Below are 27333 nucleotides of genomic sequence, written 5' to 3' on the forward strand. Positions count from 1 at the left end.
AGATATCGGCAATTATTCACTGTGACATATAGTTCTCATAGCAAATGGTAAATTAGGATTACTGTATTTACAAGTAGATAAGACACACTTTGTTACCTTCAAAAATACGTCCAAAATGCTTATTCCACGCCAGTAACAAACTGAGGCAAGTACACATGAAGTTCCTTTTTTTTTATATAAATGTTTTATGTTTCAGCTTGAAGCAATTCATTGTAAACTTGCTTGCAGATTTTGAACATTCCAGTAGCATAGAGTTCAGGCATGCACCAAAGATTTTATCTTGTCTGTTCAAGCTTCAGGTATTGTTCTCTTTAGTGCAGAATTCCAGTTGTGTCATACCTATATTGTGGTTTTATTGGCAAACTATGACTGAAAAATGGATTGCTATACTATTGCATTTAAACCTCAAGTGATTGCACATGCTAAAGAGCATGGAAACAAGGCTGCAGAAAGGCATTCCCACATCCAATTTGAAAAAAAGTAAGAACTTGTTGGAATCTGGAAGATTTTAAAGAAAGCATCTCACAGCACACATAATCTGAGACGTGGAACTGTTGAAAGACCAATTCTTGAAACAGAACTCAATACGTGGAGTTTAGATAACAGGCAACTGGTAATTTCAGTTTCTATGGAATCGATAGCAATATCCACTAACAAACGGATCGCCAATTTTCCTGGATCAACATCATCGTGTTCAAGATTTACGAAGAAGTACTGGCTTTGGATGCAAACCAAGAGTAAAATATCACAGAAGATGCCAGTCAAGTACAAATAACAAATTGTCGAATTTCATTGATTTGTCAGTAACATAAACTGGAAATATGGAGGAGATTTCACTAACCTCTAATGTGTCTTTTAACAGAACTGTAGATTCCAATGGCACAGAAAGTATTACTGCTAAAACAACTACAGGGCACGAAAACACACATAACACCATCATTTTAAACTGCTGTGCTGCTGGGACAAAGCTGCCATCACTTTTGACTTGTGACAAAAAGACACTTCCTAAGAAACAACTGACAAAAGGAGTATTTGTGCATGTACATGATAGAGCAGTGTATATATGCGGACGAGGAAAAAAATTTCCCCGATTTTCTCCTGGATTTCCCTGCTAAAAATATGCTTTCTCCCGGTTGAAAATACACCTTTTCCATATTAACTGAGAGTATACTTTTTCTTGGAACTGTAAAACTTATCAATCCTTCGAAATGGTTATCGTTTTATTCACTGGCATAGAAATTCCTGACATTTTAGAAAATAAAACTCAAGGAAAAACAACAAGTTTTGGAAAATGCCTGACATGCGGCAACATGTGCACTGCATATTTTCGTATTACAAAAGTATAAATTCAAATTCCACCAAACACCACGTTACTTTCCGAAGCATTGAAATTACGATTTCGATGCGCTTTTGTAAGCCACCCCTAGCTCATGTCACGTGATCTTGCCAGCTAATGACAGCAGATATTCAGAGCATAGGACATGTGATGAAGTCGGCCAATAGCAACATCATTGTTAAGTAGTACGAACACACAAATAGAAAAAGTTAATGGTTTAAATAAATATACATAATGTTGCTACAAGAAAAGAAAAGCTTCCACATATAATATTGGTCTCTAAGGTTAACAAGCTGCAAGAGAAGCTAACTTTCGCATATAATGCTGATCTTTTTTGCGCATATTACACATTAAGATACATCACACAAATGTGCCAGTAAAATTTTTAACAACGACATAAATACCTAATCTTCTGGGTTCAAAATTATTCTAAATGGTTGTCTTCAAAGAGTTGATTTTTAAATGAGAGTCAAATGCTCTGTGATTTTAACAAATTCATCATACATTCTCTCACCTTGCGTAAAAAGGAAATTTACTTTGAAAGTAATGATTTTTCAAACAACCATTCACAATATTTTCCGTCGACAAGTTAGAAATAGGTTCATTTCAGCAGCTGCCAGAGAGCGCCAGATAACAGGCATCATCGTGCTTGCACAGCTACGATGCTACAGGAAGCTCTTACATTCATACGTGTACAACATTAAAAGATCTTACATTATGTCATAAAAGAAACAAGACATGAAGGATACTTCAAGAGCACCAGAATTTCGTGAACCATACTAAAATGCATAATTCAGCTTAAAGTACACATTTGTATGTCCAGATTTGAATGTAAATTTTCTTGGAGTACCAGTACTGTACGAGTATTATCTCATGTTTGGTTCTTTATTATGGCATAATATTTCAGAAGATGGAAACATGCACTTGAAATGCAGCGAACACATGAACCTAGCCAATAGTGTGGAATAAACATTTCATTTCCAATAACTGCCTCAGCAGCGAAGATTAACAAAAGCCGACTTTCTTTAGTAAACCAACAAAAATAACTTCACTGTTCTGCAAGGTGAGTAATGCTCGACTGTCAGAAAGTTGGAAATAAAATCTGAAACTAATAACATATTTTAGTCTTCCATAATTATGTGAATGTATTTTAATTCACTTGATAGCTCCCGGTCACAGAAATCTGTTTTGTTTTCATTTGCCATAAGAGAAATAAGAGGGAACAGCGAAACCATTAAATGTAAACATGGGTCACGTGGAGACTACCCACCTCCCCACTACAAATCAGACTGTTCTGTGCATCAGCCCTGGATCTATGATATTTCCAAACCAGGGCAACACTAGATAGTGGCACCCCTTCTCCCTCGAGCCTTTGAGGTAGGACACCAAAAATTTTACAAAAATCGACTTTTCAAAAATATGTTCATTTTGTAGCGCACATTTTTCTGAAGAGTCTGATACATGACACAAATGTGTTCAAGGAAATGTAAGACATGTTATTTGGTCGTAAGTATGCCAAAGTGCCACGCCACTTTGCACAGCATTCTTCTATCGCATGTCACTGTATTTCGCTCTGTGGAATTCAAATATTCTGTAATGGATGCCATCAAACTATATTCAGGACAGTGCAAATTAAAGTGTTCTATGGTGCCTCTCCTGCTCCCAGTCGGCCAGTTTGACATACTGCCCCTCTTAAAAAAATAAACTCGTAATTAATACTGGATGGGACTATTTGTAACCGGGAGAACAAGAACCCATGTAACGCACACCAAATGAACGAGACTGTTTTGGCACAAATGGTCATTTTTATAACACGACAGAATATAATTCACGAAGTACCAATGTCAAATGGCTATTAGGCCTACTACAAGAAAAGAGTATTGTGTTAGGAAATAGTTTCACATTTCATTCATACACTCTAGCTTTTGAAACATTTTTATATAAATTTGGAATCATCATATTCTTCCACAATTTGTGTGATGTCTCCGTTTCTTCTCCATCCTCGTTCTAACAAACAATCTTGTCATCACTAAGTCTGTAACTATTCCTGCCAGTGTCAACTTATTCTCCGGTAAACTTCACTAACCCTACCACAATCAAAAAATGTTCAAATGTGTGTGAATTCTTAAGGGACTAAACTGCTGAGGTCATTGGTCCCTAGACATACACACTGCTTAAACTAACTTATACAAAGAACAACACACACACCCATGCCCAAGGGAGGATCGAATCTCTGGCGGGAGGGGCCGCGCAGTCTGTGACATGGCACTTATCAGAATCACCGGTTTAGTGGTTTAGTTATCCCGTATTTATTTTCTGGTTAGGCGTTTTTACATATTCATACAACACGTTTTCCGCGCTACTCCCAGAACAGAACTTTGGCGGCCGTTAGCCAGGACTGTACAACTGGCCCTTACTAGTGTACCAAACTGGCCAAAAATTTTCTGTCGAAACTTCATTATCTTGTTTATATCAAGAAGAAAATACGTAATCTTTCTTACCTGTTATTCCTGTTAGTGGTTTATTTCCACTCTAGCAGTCTGAATCCACAGATTTTGCAATTAATTATAACAATGCGATCATTCGCAAATCCAGACAACCACATAAACAGTGACTGGCATTCACCCATTTGGCTTTATTCCGCTCAGCTCACATAGCGCCGTCCCCTTTTGTCTGCAGTAAAGTTTATTTCTAGATGCAATGGGGATTCTTCTGGCAGAGACATCACGTATACTGTGCACGCATTCAAAAATCCATTTAGAATCTGTTCAAAAACCAACAGGGATGTGTTTCAAAACCATATGAATAATCAATAGACCAACGTGCTCTGGATGCTAGGCGCTTCGTGAAACAAGGCCTTTTTCCTCAAGAAAACGACTTTGGTGCCCTCTCCCCCCTCCGAAATTGACACCCAGGGCAGATACCCCAGTCTGCCCCCCCGCTAGATCTGGGCCCGTTGCGCATGCGTGAATCTGGCAGCTTAGGTGCACCAGTAAACTTTATCTGGGTAGCATCTGGCTGCTTGCTCCTATAGCTTGTACAGCTAACTGCCATGCTTCCATAGCCAGAAGTGGGAGAAGGTACTACTCATATGCTACTCAACTGTACAAGTGCATGAGCTCGCTCGCAACTGCTCAAACAAATCTAATGCAAGCAGTTGTCATGTCAAGCTCATCAGAGGCAATTTGTTGTTATTAAGCATTGCATAGTCTTCCTAAAGACTTTGACACTTCTTGCTGTTGGCAGACGATTGTGTTTTGTTGTTGTATATGGCACATTTCCCTTACAACTTAGGTTTTATTTTTATTATTTTTTTTAATTTTTTTATTTGTTTTTTTTTTCTCTTCTCTCATTCATGTTTTATTGCTGCAGTACTATTCTGCAGTAGTGAGATACAGTAATATCCTTTGTCTGAGTATTTGTTCTTACCAGTCAAAGCTACAAAAATTTAACTGAAACTAAAACAATGAAAAATTCCCAGAACTCTAAAAAATTCCTGGGTTTTTCCTGGTTTTCTCCCAGATGAAAAAATTCCCAGGTTTTTCCCAAACCTCCCAGTTGTCCCAGGTTGTATAGGCCCTGTAGAGGCTGGAAGGATGGAGGAGGTATAAGTTGCATATAGATAAAATTTGATCTAGATGATCTGGAGGCCTTCTTTCTGAAGCCTACCCTTTTAGTATGGGATCAGTTTCGTTCCCACAGAACAGAAGACATTAAAAAGAGACTGAATGAATTGAATACTCTCAGTTAGCTTTAATTCCAGAAGGACTAACTGGTTTGCCTCAACCATTAGATTTATGTATCAACAGACCACTTAAGGGACTTATGAACGAGGATTGGAACAGATGGGTGCAATCTACGGATTTTGAAATAGCATTGACAGGTAGTAGGAAGAGACCTACGTTTCTCAAGTTTGTGAGTGGGTCAAAGCTTCATGGGACTCTATAAAAACTGAAAAACTGATCAAGTTATTTAAGAACTGTAGAATCAGTAATGCACTGATTCAGATTCTCATATGGTGGCTCCAAGTGTTTTTTCCTTCCGCTCTGAGGATAAATTTTGCGGATTTGAGGTTGATAATTAAAGATAGAGCACATTTTCCTAATTAAATTGCCTAAATATTTGATGACTGTGGACATACAAAGTCTTTTAAGTGGGGAGCATCTTTTCCGCTGGAGCGTCTTATACGCCAGAAAATATGGTATTACATAGTTTTCTTTATTTTCAAGGTGATATCATATTGTCAGACAAAATGAACAGTTTGTTAAGGGGTCTACTGAGCCCAAAAAATCATGGGAACAGCAAAGGACATTTGACATGATCCTTCCAAAAAGTCTGTCAGAAAAGGAAGTACATGAAGAACAGCATCGGTGGGCAGCCCAACTGTTGGTCTGTTGGACACATTTACACCTGAGGTAAAGTTTGCAGCACTCCTTTACAAGAGTATTAAGTTTCTATTTTTAAGACTTCAGAGTTAACTCTCCATAGATACAACAAATACAATTAGTGAGGCATTTCTTATTTTGAATTAACACAAAGCATAAACCTTTGCTAACTTTGAGCAACAAGCAGTCACTTACTACAACTGTCAAAACTTCCAATGTTGAGATGCAAGTGGCAACAAACACAATGTGTCACAAGAAAACTCAGCCCAATAGCCAAAACTGATTTCATTTTTAAATTCAGCACTTACGATTTAGAAAGAAAATGGGTGACATGCTTTGCTAACTTAAATGTTGTTGAACAGTGTCATTTATTATTCAAGTGATGTTTGGGACTTTGATTAACAACATGGCCTGATTATACACATAGCTGTCACCTCATATAATAAAAGAGAACGATTTTTTTTTTAATACACATTATTTACTTCAACATTATTTTAGTTTCAAGTTCCATTCACAAATCTACATGTACCTCTATGTCTACATGCATACACCGCAACCACCGTATAGTGCTTGGCAGAGGTTACCCTGAATCACTACTAGTCATTTCTTTCCTTGTTCCACTATCTACATGTACCTTTATATCTACATGCATACTCCGCAGCCACCATATGGTGCTTGGCAGAGGTTACCCAGAATCACTACTAGTCGTTTCTTTCCTTGTTCCACTCAAAAATAGAGTGAGGGAACAACCACTGTCTATATGCCTCCATATGAACCCCAATTTCTTGTATCTTGTCTTCATGTTTCTTACTCAAAATGTATCTTGGTGGCAGTAGAAAAGTTCTGCAGTCAGCTTTAAATGTCAGTTCTCTAAATTTTCTCAATAGCATTCCTCGAGGAAAAAAAAGAGTCACCTTCCCTCCACGTATTCCCATTTAAGTTTCCAAAGCATATCCAGAATAGTAACATATCGCTCAAACCTACTGGTAACAAATCTAGCTGCCCGCCGTTGAACTGCTTCGATGGCTTCCTTTAATCTAATCTGGCGTGGATCCCAAACACTCGAGCAGTAGTCAAGAATACGTCAACCACACTTACCCAAAATTCTCCCATAAACCAAAATTGGCCATCTGCCTTCCCTACCACAATCCCCTCATGCTATTTCCATTTCATATCGCTTTGCAACATTATGCCCATATATCTAAATGTGGTGACTGTGCCAAGCAGCATACAAACACTACAGTTTTATTTTCCTGCTCATCTGCATTAACTTACATTTTTCTACATTTAGAGTAGTTGCCATTTACCAATTTAAATATGAAATTTTGTCTATGTCATCTTACAGCCTTCTATGGTCACTCAGCTTCAACACCTTCTCGCACACCAAAGTAATATCAACAAACAACCACAGATTGCTGCCCACATCATTTATGCATGTGGATAATAATAGTGGTCTTATCACATGTTCCTGGGGCACACCGATATTACCCTTGTCTCTGATGAACCACCGCCATCGAAGACAATATACTGGGTTCCATTACCTAAAAAGTCTTTGAGGCACTCACATACCTGGGAACTTATTCCATATGCCCATACCTTCATTAATAGTCTGCAGTGGAGCATTGGGTCAAATGCTCTTCAGAAATCTAGAAATATGGAACCTCCCAGTTGCCCTTCATCCATAGTTCAGAAGGGCAAGCTAAGATTTGCATAAGCGATGCTTTCTAACACCACGGTGATTCGTGAACATAAGCTTTTTGGTTACAAAGGAAATTTATGATATTTGAGCCTGGAATAGTTTCAACCGATATTAAGAATATTGGTCTGGAATTTTTTTTTTTTCTGGGAGGGGGGGGGGGGGTTGTAATGCCCCAAAATTGAAAAGTTGTGTGAGTGTGGTATACGTACGTGGCATTACGTACGTAAGTCACCTCAACTTTTTATCAAAGTGTCAAATTCTGTAACTTACCAAACGAAAGCGTTGGTACGTTGATAGAAACAATAACAAACACAAACACACACACACAAATTTCAACTTTCGCAACCCACAGTTTCTTCATCGGGAAAGAGGGAAGGAGAGGGAAAGACAAAAGGATGTGGGTTTTAAGGGAGAGGGTAGGGAGTCATTCCAATCCCGAGAGCGGAAAGACTTACCCTGGGGAGAAAAAGGGACACACACACACACATATCCATCCCTCTTACCGATGAAGCAGTCGTTGGTTGCGAAAGCTAGAATTTTGTGTGTATGTTTGTGTGTCTATCGACCTGCCAGCGCTTTCGTTTGGTAAGTCACATCATCTTTGTTTTATATATATATATATATATATATATATATATATATATATATATATATATATATATATATTTAAAGGTCTTTAAATATGTCTGCTTGTGTCTGTATGTGTGGATGGATATGTGCGTGTGTGCGAGTGTATACCTGTCCTTTTTTCCCCCTAAGGTAAGTCTTTCCGCTCCCGGGATTGGAATGACTCCTTACCCTCTCCTTTAAAACCCACTTCCTTTCGTCTTCCCCTCTCCTTCCCTCTTTCCTGATGAGGCAACAATTTGTTGCGAAAGCTTGAATTTTGTGTGTATGTTTGTGTTTGTTTGTGTGTCTATCGACCTGCCAGCGTTTTTGTTCGGTAAGTCACCTCATCTTTGTATTTATATATAATTTTTCCCACGTGGAATGTTTCCTTCCATTATATATATATATATATATATATATATATATATATATATATATATATATATATATATATATATATATATATACGAGGGTTGTTAATTTTATTTGTATTTGCTTCTGAAAATGTTGTCAAAATTATGTGGTAGAAAGAGCATATGCAGCGGAGCCTGTCGCGGCCAGAGATGTCACACAACCGCAACGATAGCAGCAGTGTGGCGCGCGGCAAAGATATCGACTGATACGCAGCTGGCTGCTATTGAAGAGGAATGAAAGCATCTAATAATGAAAGTTGTGAAAACGAGACAATTAATGTGACATGTTTGTTTGTTCAAAAATTCTGGTTCTTGGTTTTGTCCCTTGTCTCAAGAGGAGTTACCATTGAGATCTTGTGTAGAGAGTTACATTTGAGACATCGGGGAGTTAGTCACCATTGAGGTCACGGGGTAACGTCAGTCAGTTTGTGACACTTGGGAAGTGTAAGCCTACTTGGAGTTGGCGCTCAAGAGATTTAATGTCGGATTTGGGCTTCTAAAATTATTAGTTGAACCCGTGATGGGGTTATGGCCTATATGGGAAGTTATATGTAATTATTGCACGAGGTGTATTGTTCACAATCGGTAGTGGGATGTGCAATGATATTTGGAGTTTGCTTTAAAAGAGTAATTCGTCGTGAGACATGCTAAGAGATTGGTTTTTCTCACATCTTCAAGTGATTAGTGATAGTGTAAAGTTTGGTGGAGCTAACCTTGGAGTTACTTGCAATCAGGCATTCCGTATCTCGTGCTTAGGGGAGGTTCTTTTCAGTCTTGATTGTGTGTATTTGGTATCGCCTTCACACGAAGACTTTGTGAGTGATTGGTTTAATAAGGATAAGCACAAAGGTACATTTGCCGTTGCCACTTCTGTAATAAGGATTTGCTAAAGCTTTGGCGTGAGTGTGCGACTGTATTGGTTGTAATTGTGGGGGAGTCCTATGGTAACAGAATCCCCAACTGAGAAAACTCTCAAATTAAAAGTGCGGCCTGTGATTGTAGTGTAATTATTGTGAGAATGGACGTCCTAGTTTGATTAATGTAAACGGGAGAACCAATCTGTGTCAGACACTTTGTTATGTGCGCGAATTGGTATAATAGTAATTTTCCACCCAACAAAACTGACAGAACCAAGACCTATTGAATGAGTGGAGCACGATAATTGTCTCTTTGAAATTGTGAGTGCTGAGTGTTTTAAATTTGGTACAGAGGGTACACATATGCCAACACCTGAAGAGGGAGAGATTTGCTTTGATTTGAGTGAATATTAATGATACTTTAAAGTGGCGGTGACGCTTAGGTTCTTTGTTTCTTTTTTTTACTAGCTTCCGCTTAGTGGGGAAGTAGTTCACCACCAGCACTCACGCCTGACGAACCTTTGTGGAGACACTGAAAATTAAGAAAATGGCTAAATAAAATGAAGCTCAGGCCCTGTGCATGATAAAGGAAAAATTGGTGTCTCATGTTATCATTTCTCCTCATATAACATAACTTGAAAATACGATAACAGAATCTTTGAATCTCAAAAAATAAAAAGGTTAAAGATAACGCAGTGAATCAAAACGGTTAAGTACAAGCAGGACAAGGAATATTAAAGTGAAAGATAAGACACACTGAGAGTTTGTTACAATAATTACGTAAAGTTTGGCTTAAAGTATATGAAAGAGGTTTTTGTCTGACTGTTTAAGTGATTAATGTATGTTGGCAGCAGTAGAATCATTTGATAGTCAGCTTCAAATGCTGGTTCTCTAAATTTTCTCAATAGTGTTCCTTGAAAAGAATGTCACCTCCCTTCCAGGGATTCCCGTCTGAGTTCCTGAAGCATCTCCATAACATTTACATTTTGTTCGAACCTCCTGGTAACGAATCTAGCAACCCGCCTACGAACTGCTACGATGTCCTCCTTCACTCCCACCTGGTACGGATCCCAAACACTCGAGCAGTATTCAAGAATAGGTTGCACAAGCCTCCTATACGCTGCCTTCTTTACAGATGAATCACTTTTTCCTAAAATTCTCCCAATAAACTTAAGTCGACCATTCGTCTTCCCTACCACAGTCTTCACATGCTCTTTCCATTTCACACTGCTCTGCAACATTACACCCAAACATTTAAATGATGTGACTGTGTCAAGCAGTACACTACTAATGCTGTATCTGAACATTACAGGTTTGTTTTTCCTACTCATCCACATTAACTCACATTTTCCCACATTTAGAGCTAGCTGCCATTCATCCCACCAACTAGAAATTTTGTATAAGTTTTCTCGTACCGTCCTACAGTCATTCAACTTCAACAACTTACCATACACCACAGCAACATCAGGAAACAACTGCAGACTGCTGCCCACACCGTTCGCCAAATCCTTTATGTGTATAGAGAACAACACTGGTGCTATCACACTTCCCTTCTTATCTTTCAGATAATCCCACTGCTGGAAGTCACACAGATTAAGATCAGGTGATCGGGATGGTCATTAGGGAAATGACAGCTGATAACTGTACCAGTTCCGAAACGCCCCACAGCAGCTGCTTCACTGGCTTTGTGATGTGTGAAGGAGTGCCATCTCACATAAAAATGATCTTATCTACACGTCACACTGTTGAAGGGATGGAATGACGTCGGTGCGCAAAAGACTCACGTAGCATTTACCAGTGATGTTACAGGTAACAAGACTCATAGGACTCATCTCCTTAAAAAACAATATGGTCCTACAATAAACGATGTCACCAACCCGTACCAGTCGCCTTTGCAAAATAAGTGATACCACACAGATTTTCTGTTGCAATTCTGCATATTGACGTGTTCTTGAAGATAGAAAAGTGCTTTGTCTGTCCACAGAATGTTTCATGCCTATTCAATGCCCATTTCCATGTGAGTAAGCATTCCAGAGCCAAGATTTATCTTGCCTGCAGGTCAGCAGGAATCAACTCCTGAACACTGGTGATCTTGAATGGATAGCAATGTAGGGTGTTTCATAGGATTTTATGCACCATGCTCACATGCATGTCCAATAATCTGTCAATTCCCTGTGCACTGCACATTTGCACACCACCACTCGACCCCTCCTGCAATGCTGTGGCTACATCTTTGACAGACATCGGATCAACTTCTTGCTCTTCAAAAGAAGCTGTGTTTTCGAATTCTGTAACCATTTTCTCCCAACCCTTAGCCCTCTGGATCCAGGGTCCCAGATTTGAGTCCCAGCCAGGTTGGGGATTTTCTCTGTCTGGGGACTGGGTTTTCCTCATCATTTTATCATCATTCATGAATGTGGCGAGATTGGACTGTGTAAGGATTGGGACGTTGTACGAGTGCTGAAACTGCACCGTTGAGTGACCCACAAACCAAACATCATCCAGATCCCTAGCAGACATGACAAACATTCACAGTTCTTTTAAAAGAGTTCTACTGCAGTGCATGATCCTTCATGGAAATAGTTATACTGGGCATTTTGGAAGCAAACTAAGGTCTGCTGGTGTGCATATTCTGATGCTTACAGCATCATCTTTTTGTCACATTTTCGTCGTCTTATGTCAAAAAAGCAATTATTATTAATGAGACATATTTAAAATCTCTAAATCAAGTATTCAAGACATTCTCCAGAATGTTTTGAAAAGGGGCAAGTCCGCACTCTAGAATTAAAACAACGATGCACGAACACCTACCGTGACTTGACTGAAATGTAAGGTGTGGACTGTTCTTCGCTGGAAAAAATCATCATGAATGACAAGACTTGGTGTTAACAATATGAACCTACCACAAAATGATGAAGTGCAAGATTCACATGACGGACATTCAGGCCAATGTGATGTGTGAGTTAAATAATATCCCAAAGAAGGAATTTTCTGTCAGTTTCAATTGGCTGCGTGAAAGTTTGTCCATTGTAATTAATTTTTCTCTATTTTTTTATACATCCAGTCTCAATACTTTTTGGACTGATGGGGTATTAAGGAACAGATCTGTATGTGTATGTTACTAAAAATGTACCCTAATTTTTAACAATCCACATAATTTTGTAGAGTTAGTATGATAGCTAGGCACATCACGCATATAATACAGCAAAACTTTGTTTTACTTCATAAGGTGTTTACGTGCTTCTGAGTTTACATTTAGTAATGCTATATAGCAGGTTGTACAGCTAAGATTTGAGTGGGATTTTGCTAATATTGATGTATTTTGCACATACTGAACTGAAGTTTATTACAAAGAGTAATTTTAAACACTTTTCCTTTTCTGTCAACTGATTTAAGGGAGATGTTTTTGTCTTTTATCATACGCTGAGAGAATAGACAAGTCATCCATTGTTTGTGATGAGAGTTGCGTCAATATACACCGCAGACTATCAGAACACATGGATTGAGTACAGTTGATCTTTTAGTGAAGACAGCATGAATGGTTAGTTTGATCTCATGACTTTCACAAGTTAGCATGTGAAACTCCCTCGCAGGTTGAAATTGCATGCCGTACTGCTTGTCAAACCTGAGACCTTCGCTTTCGTGTGCAAGCACTTTCTATGGGAGAGAGGAGAAAGGTACTAGCAGCAGTAGAACTTTGAGGGAGGGTAATGAGTTGAGCTTACATTGCTCAGTCAGTAAAAACCAGCCCATGGAAGATGAAGTTCCTAGGAGCGCACTGGTTTGGCAAACTGTTTTAATCTGGCAGAAAGTTTCAAATCAGTAATGCTAGCAGTATGCATGATGCCTTGGACATGAGAACAGTGACAGTGCAGGCATGGTTACTTTTATTGTTTTCTTTCATTATGTGGTGTCACGACTAACCATTTAATTCTGTTTATTATAGCCTCTGTCAAATATCTAACGATGAGCTAGTCCTGAACAGTTGCTTAGCAATAAATAATTCATATGCAGCTTAAACATGTTGTTTTAAAGACTTTTTTTATAAAGTTAGTTTTTAAGATAAAACGAACTCTGAAATAAATAGCAAATCAAGTATAATTTTATAAAGAGTGGCTTACGAAATTTTTATGGACAATAATAAGTGGTTCTTAGCCAATGCTTTGTCACTAAACTTTGAAAATGCACGCTATATGTAGTACTGAACTTTTAAGTGATTTCCTCATGCATGTGTTTAAAATCTGACTAGAAGCTGATAGGAGAGGCTGATGCTGTTAAATTCCCGGGATTACAACTTGATAATAAACTCAGGTGGAGGGAACACACTGAAAACTGTTGGTAAACAAATCTTTATTTGCAAAGTGGATGTTGTTAGGCAAATATGATACAAAAATATAAAAGCTAGCATAATTTGCTTACTTTTATTCCTTGATGTCATACTGTATCATTTTTGGGGAGTAACTAACCTAGCCAAGGTACACTTTTCAGAGCCCAAAATCATGTAATACCAATTAATTGCAGTGTGAAGTCAGGAATGTTCTGCACAAGACTGTTCAAAGAACTGGGGACACTGACTACAACCTCTTGACATCTTTATTCCTTCATGAAATTCGTTATAAATAATCTATCTTTTTCAAACCAGCACGAACACACACATCCCATAACTTGCCAGCATCCATAAAAAGACTCACTATAAACAAAGTTCAATTTAAAAGGAGCAGATACTTTTCTCAATAGAAACATTGATGCATGGGTTTTTAATAATATCACATAACGCGAATGTTACATAAAATAGGATTCAACATATCTTCAGTGCAGTAATGTGATGTAGGTTAGTAAGTGTTTTAAAATGTATAGTGTTCGATTAAACATGGCTACAGTATTCTAGGAATACATTTTGCAGTTCAGAGTATGTAGATTTACATGTGTGTGACAAGCAAAATATTGCCTATCAGATGAAAATACATTTTACATTTTGCACTTATTCCTAGGAACAGGAAAAAATACACATTGACAATAATATGAAGTTGGTGGCTTTTAATAAGTATAATGCAAAATCAGCAACTTTTATAAAATTTCATAAAATTTGTGAATATCCTTATTCCTGTACAAAAATACCATAAATCTGTGGGCAGTAGTTCACTAATATTGGTAACTGATAGTTACTGAATGTTGAAGTTGGAGTTCGACTTTTCTCCCCATAGATGAAGTTAGTGTATAAGCTTCCTATGATCATTAACTCATGTGTAAAGAGCTATGGCTCAAGATGTGATGTCAAACGAAAATGTCATACTGTGAACGAACTCTGTTCCCATAACATTTTTTGTCACCACTACATTTCCTGACATTTTGCACAACAAATTGTATAAATGAATAAGTGTTTTCAAGAGATCTTTCATGTGGTACAGCAATTAAACTGCATATTTTTGCAGTGCACAGGTATGAATATGATACCATAAATACAGCACTTCAGTTTTGCAAATGTATAAATAAACACAGCATCTACTTGATTTGCCGCTATCAGCCACTGTCAGCACACTATTTCTGATGTAATACAAATATCACAGTCATCACCACACTTTCCTGGCGGATCTGATGCTAACAAACTTCTCAGGTTTACCGTCGGATAACATTGTGCAAGAAGCAAAATATGTCATTGCAGCAACTGTTCGATATCTTCATTTGGTTGCAGGTCACTGCAACAAGACACTGCTGTATCTGTGACTACAGCAATCAGCAATCACCTGAAGATGTTGTAAGTTGCTTTAATGAAATATTGTGGGATTTGCACAATGTTATCTCATGGCAACATACAACCTAATAACCACCTTTCAACCTAACTTAGATCTTGGACTACACAACAGATCAAGCCGCTGCCACCATAAACTTCATTCACAAAATAGTAAAATTGTATTTAAATAAACATTCTCACTGTTCTAATTTAGTGTGAGAAGCACTTCCGCATGACGTCACACTTCCTGTATAGTAATTAGCTACAGATGCAAACTGAGCGAGTACCATGTTGATTTAGTGAAGTTTCAGTGCTCAGTGGCTTATGTATTTATACTTCCATACTACAAAAATGTGCAATTTAATTGATACACCACACTAAAAATCTCTCCAAAACCCCATCGTATTTGGTATGATTTGTTGCTGAAGAATGTTGGGAAATATGACATTGCCAGATAGAACTATTACCTCTCTTTTTTAGTTAAAACAGTTTAAAGATTACTGGGGCCAATAACTTGCAAGTGAACTTTCTTCTCATTAAAATAGAGGTTGAGCTGGTGATGTTTCCCTACAAGAGCAGGTTGGAGTTTTCACAAAAGTTTGTGACTCTTTGAGGAGGAGACCAAAACATTGTGCAAGAATGAGTGTTAACCACATCAAGAAACTTCAGTAGTCTGGTTATTGTAGAATAGCATAGCCCATACATCAACAAGTATTTGTTTCCCGACTCATGGTTGTAGGACTTTTTTTTCTAGTTTTGAGCAGTAATATCTCTAGTAAGAACATGGATTACTTTTTCTGCAATCACTTTGTTTATATCAAAACTATTACATGCAGCATAAAAAAAATTCGATGCTGCCATCTGGAAAGTAGCTTCCGAATTTTACACTGGAATACATGTAGCTGCACAGTTTGTGAATAGTAACAAAAGAAAATACAGCTGGGGTAAATTAGCTTCATTGTACGCAGAGCTCTTCAGTTGCATAACATGAAGTTAATGTGATAATCCCCACCAAAATTCAGTTCAGTACTTAATATTCAATAAGGTCAGGAATGTGTAAACTGTATTTCACCAACTTACTGCAATCATTACACAAATATAGTTATTTTTAAATAGATCACAAAAAATTCTTCCAATACCAGAAATTTAGATCAACGACAAAATATTACAAACCTACCTCAGCAGGGTTAGAATGCCACAACTGTAGCTCCTTGTGACTGAACTCCAGTGCCTTGTCATATTCTTTTTTATCTTTATATGTCTGTGATAAAGACACATAAATTGCTGCAATACTTGCTTCTGTATCTCCTATTGCTTCAGCACACTGGAAAACACAAATTAAAACAAAAAACAAGGTAAATTCATCATAGAATGAGCATGAAAATATTACAATGATAAGAAAATATACTATTAGCAAGCGCATGTGCACACACACGAGCATAAATGTGTACGCGCGCGCGCACGCACGCACGCACGCACGCACGCACACACACACACACACACAAAGTAGTATAATGTGAGAGTGGTGTATGTTAGGATCTCCAGGCCAGTTTTTTAATTTAGTGTGGCATGAGATCTTCAGAAGCCACAATGAAGATAATTAACAATATCTACACACTGCCGAATCATTACATATTCCTGACATACACCTAATTTATTTATTTATTTCTAATAAATGCAGGGAGTTTATACTTACTGTACTGTCTTCCATAATTTTATTATTGAAAAAGAATAAGGTTTTGAATGTTTTTTATTACAACACGTCACCTGTGTCTCGGTTATTTTAAGTACAAAGAAAAGACAACCATCTTTATTTCCATTATATATACGAAAATTAAATTCATAATCTATGATACATTTATGTCATGAAAGTAAGACAACATTCAGACACACTCAACCATCACTCGATGTCTAGGTGAAATTTAGTAGAAAAATGGTATTCAATCAGTTATATTTAAAGTAGCTTAGGCTATATACATATAATAGAGGGAAACATTTCACGCGGGAAAAATATATTTAAAAACAAAGATGATGTGACTTACCATACGAAAGCGCTGGCAGGCCGATAGAAACACAAACACATACATACACACAAAATTCTAGCTTTCGCAACCAACGGTTGCCTCATCAGGAAAGAGGGAAGGAGAGGGAAAGACGAAAGGATTTGGGTTTTAAGGGAGAGGGTAAGGAGTCATTCCAATCCCGGGAGCGGAAAGACTTACCTTAGGGGGAAAAAAGGACGGGTATACACTCGCACACACACACACATATCCACCCACACATATACAGACACAAGCAGACACATACAGAGGCAAAAACTAATAACATATTTTAGCCTTCTATAATTATGTGAATGTATTTTAACTCACTTGATAACTCCCACTCACAGAAATCCGTTTTGTTTTTATTTGACGTGAGAGCAATAAACGAAAAGGAAACAGCAAAATCACTAAACGTAAACACGGGTCACGTGAGACTACCCACCTCCCCATTACAACTTAAGGCTGCTCTGTAGATCTGCCCCAGATCTATGATATTTCTGAACCGGAGCAATACTAGAGACTGGCACCCCTCAGGCGTTTGAGGTAGGACACCATAAATTTAAAAAATCGACTTTTTGAAAATGTCTATTTTGAAGTGCACATCTTTCTGAAGAGTCTGATACATAAAACATGTGTGTTTGAGGAAATGTAAGACATATTATTTGGTCTTAAACGTGCCAAAGTGGAGCGCCACACCTCTTCACACAGCATTCTTCTATCACACATCACTGTATTTCACTCTGTGGAACTCAAGCGTGTACCATTTTGTAGTGGGTGCCATCAAACTATATTCAGAACAGTGGAAATTAAAATGTCCTGTGGTGCCACTCCTGCTCCCAGTCGGCCGGTTTGACAACCTGCCCCTGTTTTAAAAACTCACAATACGTACGGGATGGGATTATTTGACATAAAATTAAATATAGGATACATAAAACCAGTAAAGACAATAGTAAAGCAAGACATTACACATTTCTTCAATCCTTAAGTCCTTGCACTTCTGTTCTCTCTAACATTAGTGCAGCTTTACATGGCGTGCTTTCCTTTTGGGAAAGAATCTATTAGCTCATCAAAGTTCGTCAAATGTTTTGCTACACGAAAAAACCAAATGACATTGCCTAATACTGAAAAAGCTATTAATATGAATAGTACCCCAAGACTGGCATGGTTTCTCGAGCTGATTACGTGTATTTTGTCACTGTCTGCTAGATAACATGAAATAGGTCTGCCTAATATTGCAGCAATTGTAACACACACTAAATAAACAACACTGTTTTGCCACAAATGGTCATTTTTATAACACGGCAGAATATAATCACGAAGTAGCAATATCAAATGCTTATTAGGCCAACTATAAGCAAAAAGTTTCATGTTAGGAAATAGTTACACATTTCATTCATACACTCTAGCTTCTGAAGCATGGGATCGAAAAGTAGTAGTTCGAAATATTTATATAAATTTGGAATTGTCATATTCTTCCATAATTTGTGTGATGTCCCCATTTCTTCTCCTTCCTTGTTCTAACAAACTATCTTGTCATCACTAATTCTGTAACTATTCCTGTCAGGGTTAAAACTTATTCTCTGGTTAACTTGACTAACCCTGCAACAATCACCGTTTCAGTTATCCCGCATGTATTCTCCAGTTAGGCGTTATTACGTGTTCGTACATTGCGTTTTCCGCACTACTCCCAGAAGAGAACTTTAGCGGCTGCTGGTCAGGGACTTTACAACTGGCCCTTACCAGTGTAGCGTTCTGGCAAAAAATTTTCTGCCAATATTTCATTTTCTTGGATACACCGAGAATATAATACGTAATCTTTCTTACCTGTTATTCAATGAGGTTGCGTTACAAAATCATGTAAATAATCGACAGACCAACGTGCGCTGGATATTAGGTGCTTTGTGAAACAGTCCTTCACCCCCTCCCAGAATTGCCACCAGGGGCTGATACCCCAATTTGCCCCCGCCCCCTATATCCAGGCCTGTTGCGCATGCGTGATTCTGACAGGTTAGGCACGCAAGTAAACTTTTTTCCGGGTAGCATCTGGCTGCTTGCTGCTATTGCATGTACAGCTAACTGCTACACTTTTGTATCCAGAAGCGGGAGAAGGTACTACTCACACGCGGCTCAACTGCACATGCGCATGAGCTCGTTCGCAATTGCTCATATGAATCTAAAGCAAGCAGTTGTGACGTTAGGGTTTAGATTACCTCTCGTCGTGCCCTGAAATGAGAAATGTCCTGCCCACTATCCTTCCCACCCCTCCTACCGTGCTATTGAGCCGTCCACCGAACCCATACAATATACTCGGCCATCCTTACACAACCCCTGCTCCGAATCCCTTACCTCATGGCTCATACCCCTGTAATAGACCTAGATGCAAGACCTGTCCCGTACATCCTCCTACCACCGCCTACTCTAGTCCGGTCACTAACATCACCTATCCCGTTAAAGACAGGGTTACCTGTGAAACCAGTCATGTGATTTACTAGCTAAGCTGCAATCTCTGTGCTGCATTCTATGTAGGCATGACAACCAATGAGCTGTCTGTCCGCATGAACGGCCACCGACAAACTGTGGTCAAAAAACAAGTGGACCACCCTCTTGCTGAACACGCTGCCAAACAAGATATCCCTCATCTCAATGACTGCTTCACAGCCTGTGCCATATGGATCCTTCCCACTAACATCAGCTGTTCTGAATTGCGCAGGTGGGAACTTTCCCTGCAATACATCCTACGTTCCCATAACCCTCCTGGCCTCAACCTTCGTTAGTCTCTGTCGTCACCTATCCAGCCTCCTCCCTGTTCCCATTCCAGCACTACACAGCCGTCATTTCACTGCCACACCCAGTCTTTTGATTTCTTTTCATTTCTTTTATTTCTCTCCTTTCCGCTACATATCCCCCCCCCCCCCACCCCACCTTTTCTTCTACCCTCTATCTAAACTGCAACACTTCACTCTCAGCCACTCCTACCGTACTATCCCTCCCCCTCCCCGCCACAGCCTCCTCCTTACCCCCAACCAGTCGCCAATCCCATCATGCACTGGTGCTGCTGTTCGCCAGCTCTCTGAGACTGCAGGTGTGTGTGCAAGTTGTGTTTACATGTGTGTGTGTGTGTGTGTGTGTGTGTGTGTGTGTGTGTGTGTGTGTGTGTGTTTCTACTGCTGACAAAGGCCTTAATGGCCAAAAGCTTTGACTGTGTGAATCTTTTTATTGTGCCTATCGTGACTCAGCATCTCCGCTATATGGTGAGGAGCAACTTTCCTTCTCTCGTATTGGAACTACACGCAAGTTAAACAAATAGCAGTACAAGATGGCCTTAACACCCACATCACACAGAAACTAAACTATAAGATATGCAAAAACAAAGGGAACGAACCTGACCCTCTACCAAAAAACACACAAAGGAGGGAGGGAGGAGGGATTTTGTAAACAAAGTTTCAATGAGGTACCAGAAGAAGCATGAACACAAGTGAACACAACAAGTACCAGCACAACCAGTAACATAAATATTGTCTTTTGTGAAGTTCAAAATTTTAACTTGAAAGTATGGTTTGGTAAAATCAAACAGTGGAAAATCCAGGACGGAATGTAACAATTTTATGAAAAGGATAGTTGCAACTTACCGTATAGGGCAGTAGCTGACTCGCAGATAGGCACAACAAAAAGATTGTCAGAAAGTGAGATTTTGGCCAACAAGCCCTTTGTCAAAAACACACACACACACACACACAAACGCAACTCACACACACATGACCAGTCTCTGGCTGCTTAGCCCAAACTGCAAATAGCAGTGCATGATGGGAGAGACAACCAGGTGGTTGGGTTAAGGATGGCCAGGGCAGGGAGGGGGAGGGATAGCGCTGTAGAAGTGTGGGACAGTAAAATGCTGCTTTTGGGAGCATACAGGGCAACTAAATGCAGTCAGGACGTTACACAGAGGAAGTAGTGGCAAAGGAGAGAAGTAAAATGACTGAGGGTGTGTTGGTGGATAAAAGGGCTGTGTAGTGCTGGAATGGGAACAGGGAAGGGACTCGATGTGTAAGGACATTGACTAATGAAGGTTGTGGCCAGGAGAGGTTATGGAAACATAGGATATATAACAGGGCGAGTTACCACCTCCGCAATTCAGAAAAGTTTGTGGTGCAGGTAATAGGCTGAAAGTGTTGGTCTACGAGAGCAGAGAATCTCTAAGTGTGGCATAGTAAAGGGCCACAATGAGGCATCCTACATGGTTGGGTTTACGGACTTTAGGAGGCATGCAGAAGGTAGGAGAGCAAGGAATGGTAGTGGTTAGGCGAGAGATGCACTGTGGAGGGAAAGGGTTCTGGGATGGGCCAAAAGATTTCAGGAGAATGGAGATCCTGCTGGTTTTCTGGAACGGGGTTACTGTGGCAGGGTTTGTAGGTGGATGAACCTGACAGCTGATGGAGTCCTTCTGCCAGGCAATTCTTGCAGTTCAAAACAACAATGATGCTTTGTCAGCAGGTAGGATTATAAGGTCAGGATCAGTTTTTAGGTGGTGGATTGCAGTTCTTTTTGTGGATGTATGGTTAGCTTGCATGCTGAGGGATCTGGAGAAAGTGAAGCAAGGTTCGAGGTTAAAAAATTGTGGAAGGTAACAAGGGACGATTTCGGGTCAGCAGAGGTGGATCATGGCTGGATGGAAGAATGAACTGAGTCAGTCCTGCATGACTGAATTTGGGAGTGGGGTAAAAGGTGAGGCCTTTGGCAAGGACTGATACTTGTGCAGGGATAAGGCTTTTGGAGGAAAGTTTCATGATTGAGTTTTGGGCCTGTTTAGGTACTGAATTCTGTATGTGATCAACAAGCTTAGCTGCAACCACTATGCTGCATTCTACTTAGGTATGACAACCAACAAGCTGTCTGTCCACATGAATGGCCACTGACAGACTGTGGCCAAGAAACAGCTGGACCACTCTGTTGTTAAGCATGCCGCCTAATACAATTGATAGTTTCACAGTCTGTGCCATCTGGATCCTTCCCACCAACACAGACTTTTATGAATTGTGGAGCTGGCAACTCTCCCTTCAATATATCCTACGTTCCCGTAACCCTCCTGGTCTCAATCTTCATTAGTCACTGTCCTTACCCATCGAGCCCCTTCCAAGCTGCCATACCAGCACTACACAGCCCTGTATTCCACCAACGCACCCTCAGTCATTTTACTTCTCTCCTTTGCAGCTACCCCCTGCCCTCTGTCTATATTTTCTACTGCATTATTCTACTCATGCCCATCTTTATTTCTCTTATTTCCAGTGTTTCTCTTGTCACATTAGAAACAGCATTTCATGTTCTACTTACAAGCCACACTGTATCAACTGCCTCAGCCGCGAACAACAGACGGCTACAGGACTGAGCTGATTTTTAGGGCAGCATCTCATGTCTCACATTACTCCCGCTGATACCATTAATCCTACACATTCAAACTTATCACTCTTCCTGCGTCATTCTGGCATATTTTTGCGTACTATTTCCTGTATCTTTTTTGTGCCACACAAGCTGGTATCCATTTTACCAACTACTCCCCCCCACCCCCCCCCACCCCACTCCTTCTCTCTACTCCAGTTCGTACCTACTAAATTTATCTAATCTAGTCCAATCTGCCATCCCACTTCTTCACAGTATCCACCCAAGACCTGAAGCCCATATTCAATCTTTTTATTTATTTTTTTATTTGAGCTCATAGTGTCTTCATGTCAATTTCAGTTGTTTTTTTTCCTTTCACTCTCGGACTACTTCCTCAGATTTCATCCTATTTTCTTCTGCTTCATCGGTTTCATCCTTTTCATGACTTTTGCCATGTGTTTGGGTGTATTTTTGTGATTTTTTTTTTTTCTTTTTTTGGACCACAAGGGATCCTTGCTCCTTCCAACTGCGTCAATATAGAAAATTTTCCTTATCCGCAGGGGGAACCCAGTCCCACATACTGCTCCCGCATTGTTGCCTGGCTGATGGAATCCCCTCAAATGGCCTTAAGATCTAATTAATTATCTCCAGCTGAAACCCTCGCTTCCACAATGACCCCCATCTGTTCAAACCCCAAAACCCCACCAATCCTTAGCCCTCACCAACACAGTCCTGCAAAAACCATTTCAATCAGATCCAAACCTCCTTGAAATACCTTCTCTCCAGCCACAAAATTCTCCTGATATGCAATTTCAAATTCCTGGATCTCATAACACACACTGAAACTCTTTCCCTCCAGGAACTAGGGAACATGCACAACACCACCTCAAAAAGCTCTCCACCCTTTTTGCTTCCTACTCCCACCTTGGACTACCATTATCCACTACCTCTACAACCACTTTCAAACCCCCCCCCCCCCCCCACATCCTGTCTTGCAAACCCACTACATTTACTCCACCTTCAAAAACTTCCTCCCACCATCATAATGAATGCAGAACCTAATCAGACCCGAAAAACATTAATCAACCTTTCCCCCAAATGCCTTAGCCCCATCCAAATATCAGTCCTTTCCAAAGGCCTCACCTTTTGCCCCACTCCCAAATCCAATCATGCAGACTTGTTAAAAACCCTCTCTTTGTCCTGGTCCCTACAGGGGAAACACTTTTTCACCACCAATCACACTCAACCCTGCCTGACTCACTCAATCTTCCATCCAACCATGATCCACTTCCACTGACCCCAAATCACCCCCTGTAAACTTTCCAGAATTTCTAAACCTTCAACCTTGGCTCATCGTCACTCCCAAAATCCCTCAACATGCAAACTAACCTTACATCCACAGAAAGAACTGCAACCCACCACCTAAAAACTGATCCCAACCTTATAATCCTATCTGCTGACAAAGGCTACACCACTGTTTGTTTTGAACTGCAGGCATTACCTGGCAGAAGGACTCTGCCAGCTGTCAGATTCATCCACCTACAAACCCTGCCACAGTGACCTCATTCCAGAAATCCAGCAGTATCTCCAGTCTCTCTTCAAATCTTTGGGCCCATCCCAGAATCTCTCCCCGAGGTCCATCTCTCTCCTCAACCCTACCATTCGCCACACTTGTACCTTCTACATGCTTCCTAATGTCTGTAAACCCAATATCCAGGACACCCCATTGTGGCCAGTTACTGCGCTCACACTGAGAGAATCTCTGTCCTCGTAGACCAACACCTTCAGCCTGTTACCAGCAACCTACCACCCTATATAAAAGATACCACCCATTTCTTCCACCAACCCTCCACAGTTCCTGTTCCTTACCACATGGCGCCCTGCTTGTCACTATTGATGCCACCTCCATTTACACTAACATTCGTAACGCCCGTGGCATTACCAATATTTAACACTAGCTTTCCCACTGCCCGATGCATTCCAAACCAACAACTTCCTTTCTAGTTGCCATAACCAAATATATCCTCACCCACAATTATTTCTCCTTTGAAGGCATTACTTACACACAAATCTGGGGCAGCTGTGGGCATCCACATGGCACCATCCTATGCCAATCTACTCATGGGTCATCTAGAGGAATCCTTCTGAAACGTGGACATCTAGAGGAATCCTTTCAAGAAACACAGAATCCCAAACCCATGACCTAGCTCAGATTCATTCATGACATGATCTGGATTGAAGGTGAGGACACCGTATACACATTCTTTCAAAACCTCAACACCCTCTCACCCATTCACTTCACGTGGTACTTCTCAACCCAACAAGCCACTTTCCTCAATTTGACCTCCACCTCATAGATGGCTACATCAGTACCTCTGTCCACATTAAACCTACCAACCACCAGCAATACCTCCACTTCAACAGCTGCCACCCATTCCACACCCAGAAATCCCTTCCATAAAGGCTGGTAACCCCATGGCTGTCACATCTGTAGTGACGAGCAGACCCTCTCGAAATATACCAAGGGCCTCAATGAAGTCTTCACACACCTTGTAAAAAAACAGACCTCCCATGCCTTACCTCCCAGTTACCTGCCATCTCCCAAAGTACCGCAATACAGCCACAGAGAAGCATCCCCCTCGTGACTCAGTACCATCCAGGACTGGAGTAACTGAATCACATTCTCCACAGGACAAATCCTAACAATTATTTACTTTAGATACTTCCTAATTAATGCATTCTCCACCACGGTATCAAATACCTCACGTCGTGCACTGAAATGAAGGAAGTTCCACCCACAACCCTTCACACCCCTCCCACAGCAGTATTCCGCTGCCCATCAAACCTACACAATATCTTCATCCATCCTGGAACAAAATCCTGCTCCCAATCCATTGCCACATGGCTCATGGCTCACATCCTTGTAATAGACAGGTCTGTCTCATATGTCCTCCCACCACCACCTGCTACAGTCTGGTCACAAGCATCATCTATCCTATCATTGGCAAAGCTACATGTGAAACCACACACATGATCTAAAAGCTAAGCTGCAACCAATGTGCTGTATTCTATGTGGGCATGACAACCAACAAGGTGTCTGTCCGCATGAATGGCCATGAGAAACTGTGGCCAAGAAACAGCTGGACCACACCACTGTTGAGCACGCCACCCAACACAAAGTTCTTTATTTCACTGACTGAATCCTTCTCACCAACACCAACTTTTCTGAATTGGTCAGCTGGTAACCCTTACTGTAATATATCATACATTCCCGTAACTCTCCCAGGCTCAACCTCTGTTAGTCATTGTCCTTACCCATCGAAACCCTTCCCTGTCCCCATTACAGCGCTAAACAGCCCTCTATTTCACCAATGCACCCTCAGTCTTTTTACTTCTCTCCTTTGCCGCTACTCCCCACCCTCCGTCTTACCTCCCAACTGCATCAAGTTGCCCTGCCCTCTCTCCACCTCATCCCTCTACACTCCTCCAAGCAGTGCTTTGCTGTCCCCCACCCCTACCCCCACAACCCGTTTGCCTCTCCCATCATGCACTGCTGTTTGTAATCTGGGCTCAGCAGTCAGAGACCTTGGTCATGTGCGTGTAAGTTATGTTTGCGTGAGTGTGTGGTTGTATGTGTGTGTATGTTGTCTACTTTTGACGAAGGCCTTGCTGGCCAAAGGCTCACTTTCTGACAGTCTTTTTGTTGTGCCTATCTGCGACTCAGCATCTCCACTATATAGTGAGCACTAACTATCCTTTTCTTAATATGGTTTGGTAAAAACATTTATTGTGTTTCTGAGTGTAGTTCTACAACATATGACAAAGCCAGATGAGGATAGGTGCCACAATAGTAACAGTAAGTAATCATAGAGAATAATTGTGAAATATTCTTGTACAACAAAATTATGTTCATGTATGAAGTGACTTTTTAAGTGCCTCTGCCTAGAATTACACTTGAAGCCAAGCCAACAAAGGTGGAAGACAAATTTTAGTTCCTAATGACAAAGGCAGCTGAAGAGAGACCAAAACATATCAGGCTGCAACTGTACTCTATGCCAGAAATGGCCTGAGTCCACATTCCTTTTAGCTCATACAGTGGACCACACAATCAAACTAAAAGTATCCCTAGGGGACAACTGAATGTTGAAGAAGACTAAAGAAGTCACCCAGATTGGACCAACACAGATGCAACATTTTAGGTACTGCCAAAAACGAATTATCGCATGATTCTCCACTTTATCTGTGGACTGGACCATTTTGTTTTGGCTCGTCTAAAGAAGTGCTACTTACTGTGGTGTGGAAATTTCAATACGTAGGAATGCAGATGTGTTTTAGAGCAGATAAAAAACTAATTATCTAACTTTATTTTCGAAGATGGTAACTATAACTTTACTACTACACTTCATACTTCATATCCTTCAGCAGCTCGATGGGAAGAACCTTTTGAAACAATCAGAGCTTGTTATACTGCATTTGTGTGCGACTCAAAATACACGATTTTCACATTTGAAAAAGATAAAGTAATACATTCTTCCTTATGTCTCATCTAGTTACCACAAAATGCTGTGAAATAGGTATACTGAATATTTGTTAACTAACATGGTGACCTGATATTTGTGCCTACATGAATGTTGAACACCACACAATACTCAATCTCTGGGCACGGTCTGGTGAGGTCTGCCCCACAATCAAACATAAAAGTGACCCTCAAGTCCAAAGGAACTTCAGCATGGTGCTTTCCTTCCACCCGACCAAACAGAAACTATTCGATTTGGAAACTTACAAACTGGAAAAGTATTTGTCAAGGGAGAACGTTTGACATTTCTGATCACATCACATGTGTTTATGTTCTTTGATACAGAGATAAATTAAATCACAGAACCATTTT

The 27333-nt window shown here is 40.2% G+C and overlaps 1 protein-coding gene across 3 annotated transcripts in view; it reads right to left on the reverse strand.

The window, feature by feature from the left end:
- Positions 1-27333, reverse strand: part of LOC124789768 (tonsoku-like protein) — a 269414-nt gene that overhangs the window by 162383 nt on the left and 79698 nt on the right. For all 3 annotated transcript variants that reach the window (XM_047257225.1, XM_047257226.1, XM_047257224.1), the window contains one exon: positions 16208-16354. In XM_047257225.1, coding sequence (XP_047113181.1) covers positions 16208-16354 — 147 coding nt within the window. The remainder of the gene's footprint in view (positions 1-16207; positions 16355-27333) is intronic.

The sequence above is a fragment of the Schistocerca piceifrons genome, chromosome 3 (genome assembly GCF_021461385.2).
Source record: "Schistocerca piceifrons isolate TAMUIC-IGC-003096 chromosome 3, iqSchPice1.1, whole genome shotgun sequence".
NCBI lineage: Eukaryota > Metazoa > Arthropoda > Insecta > Orthoptera > Acrididae > Schistocerca > Schistocerca piceifrons.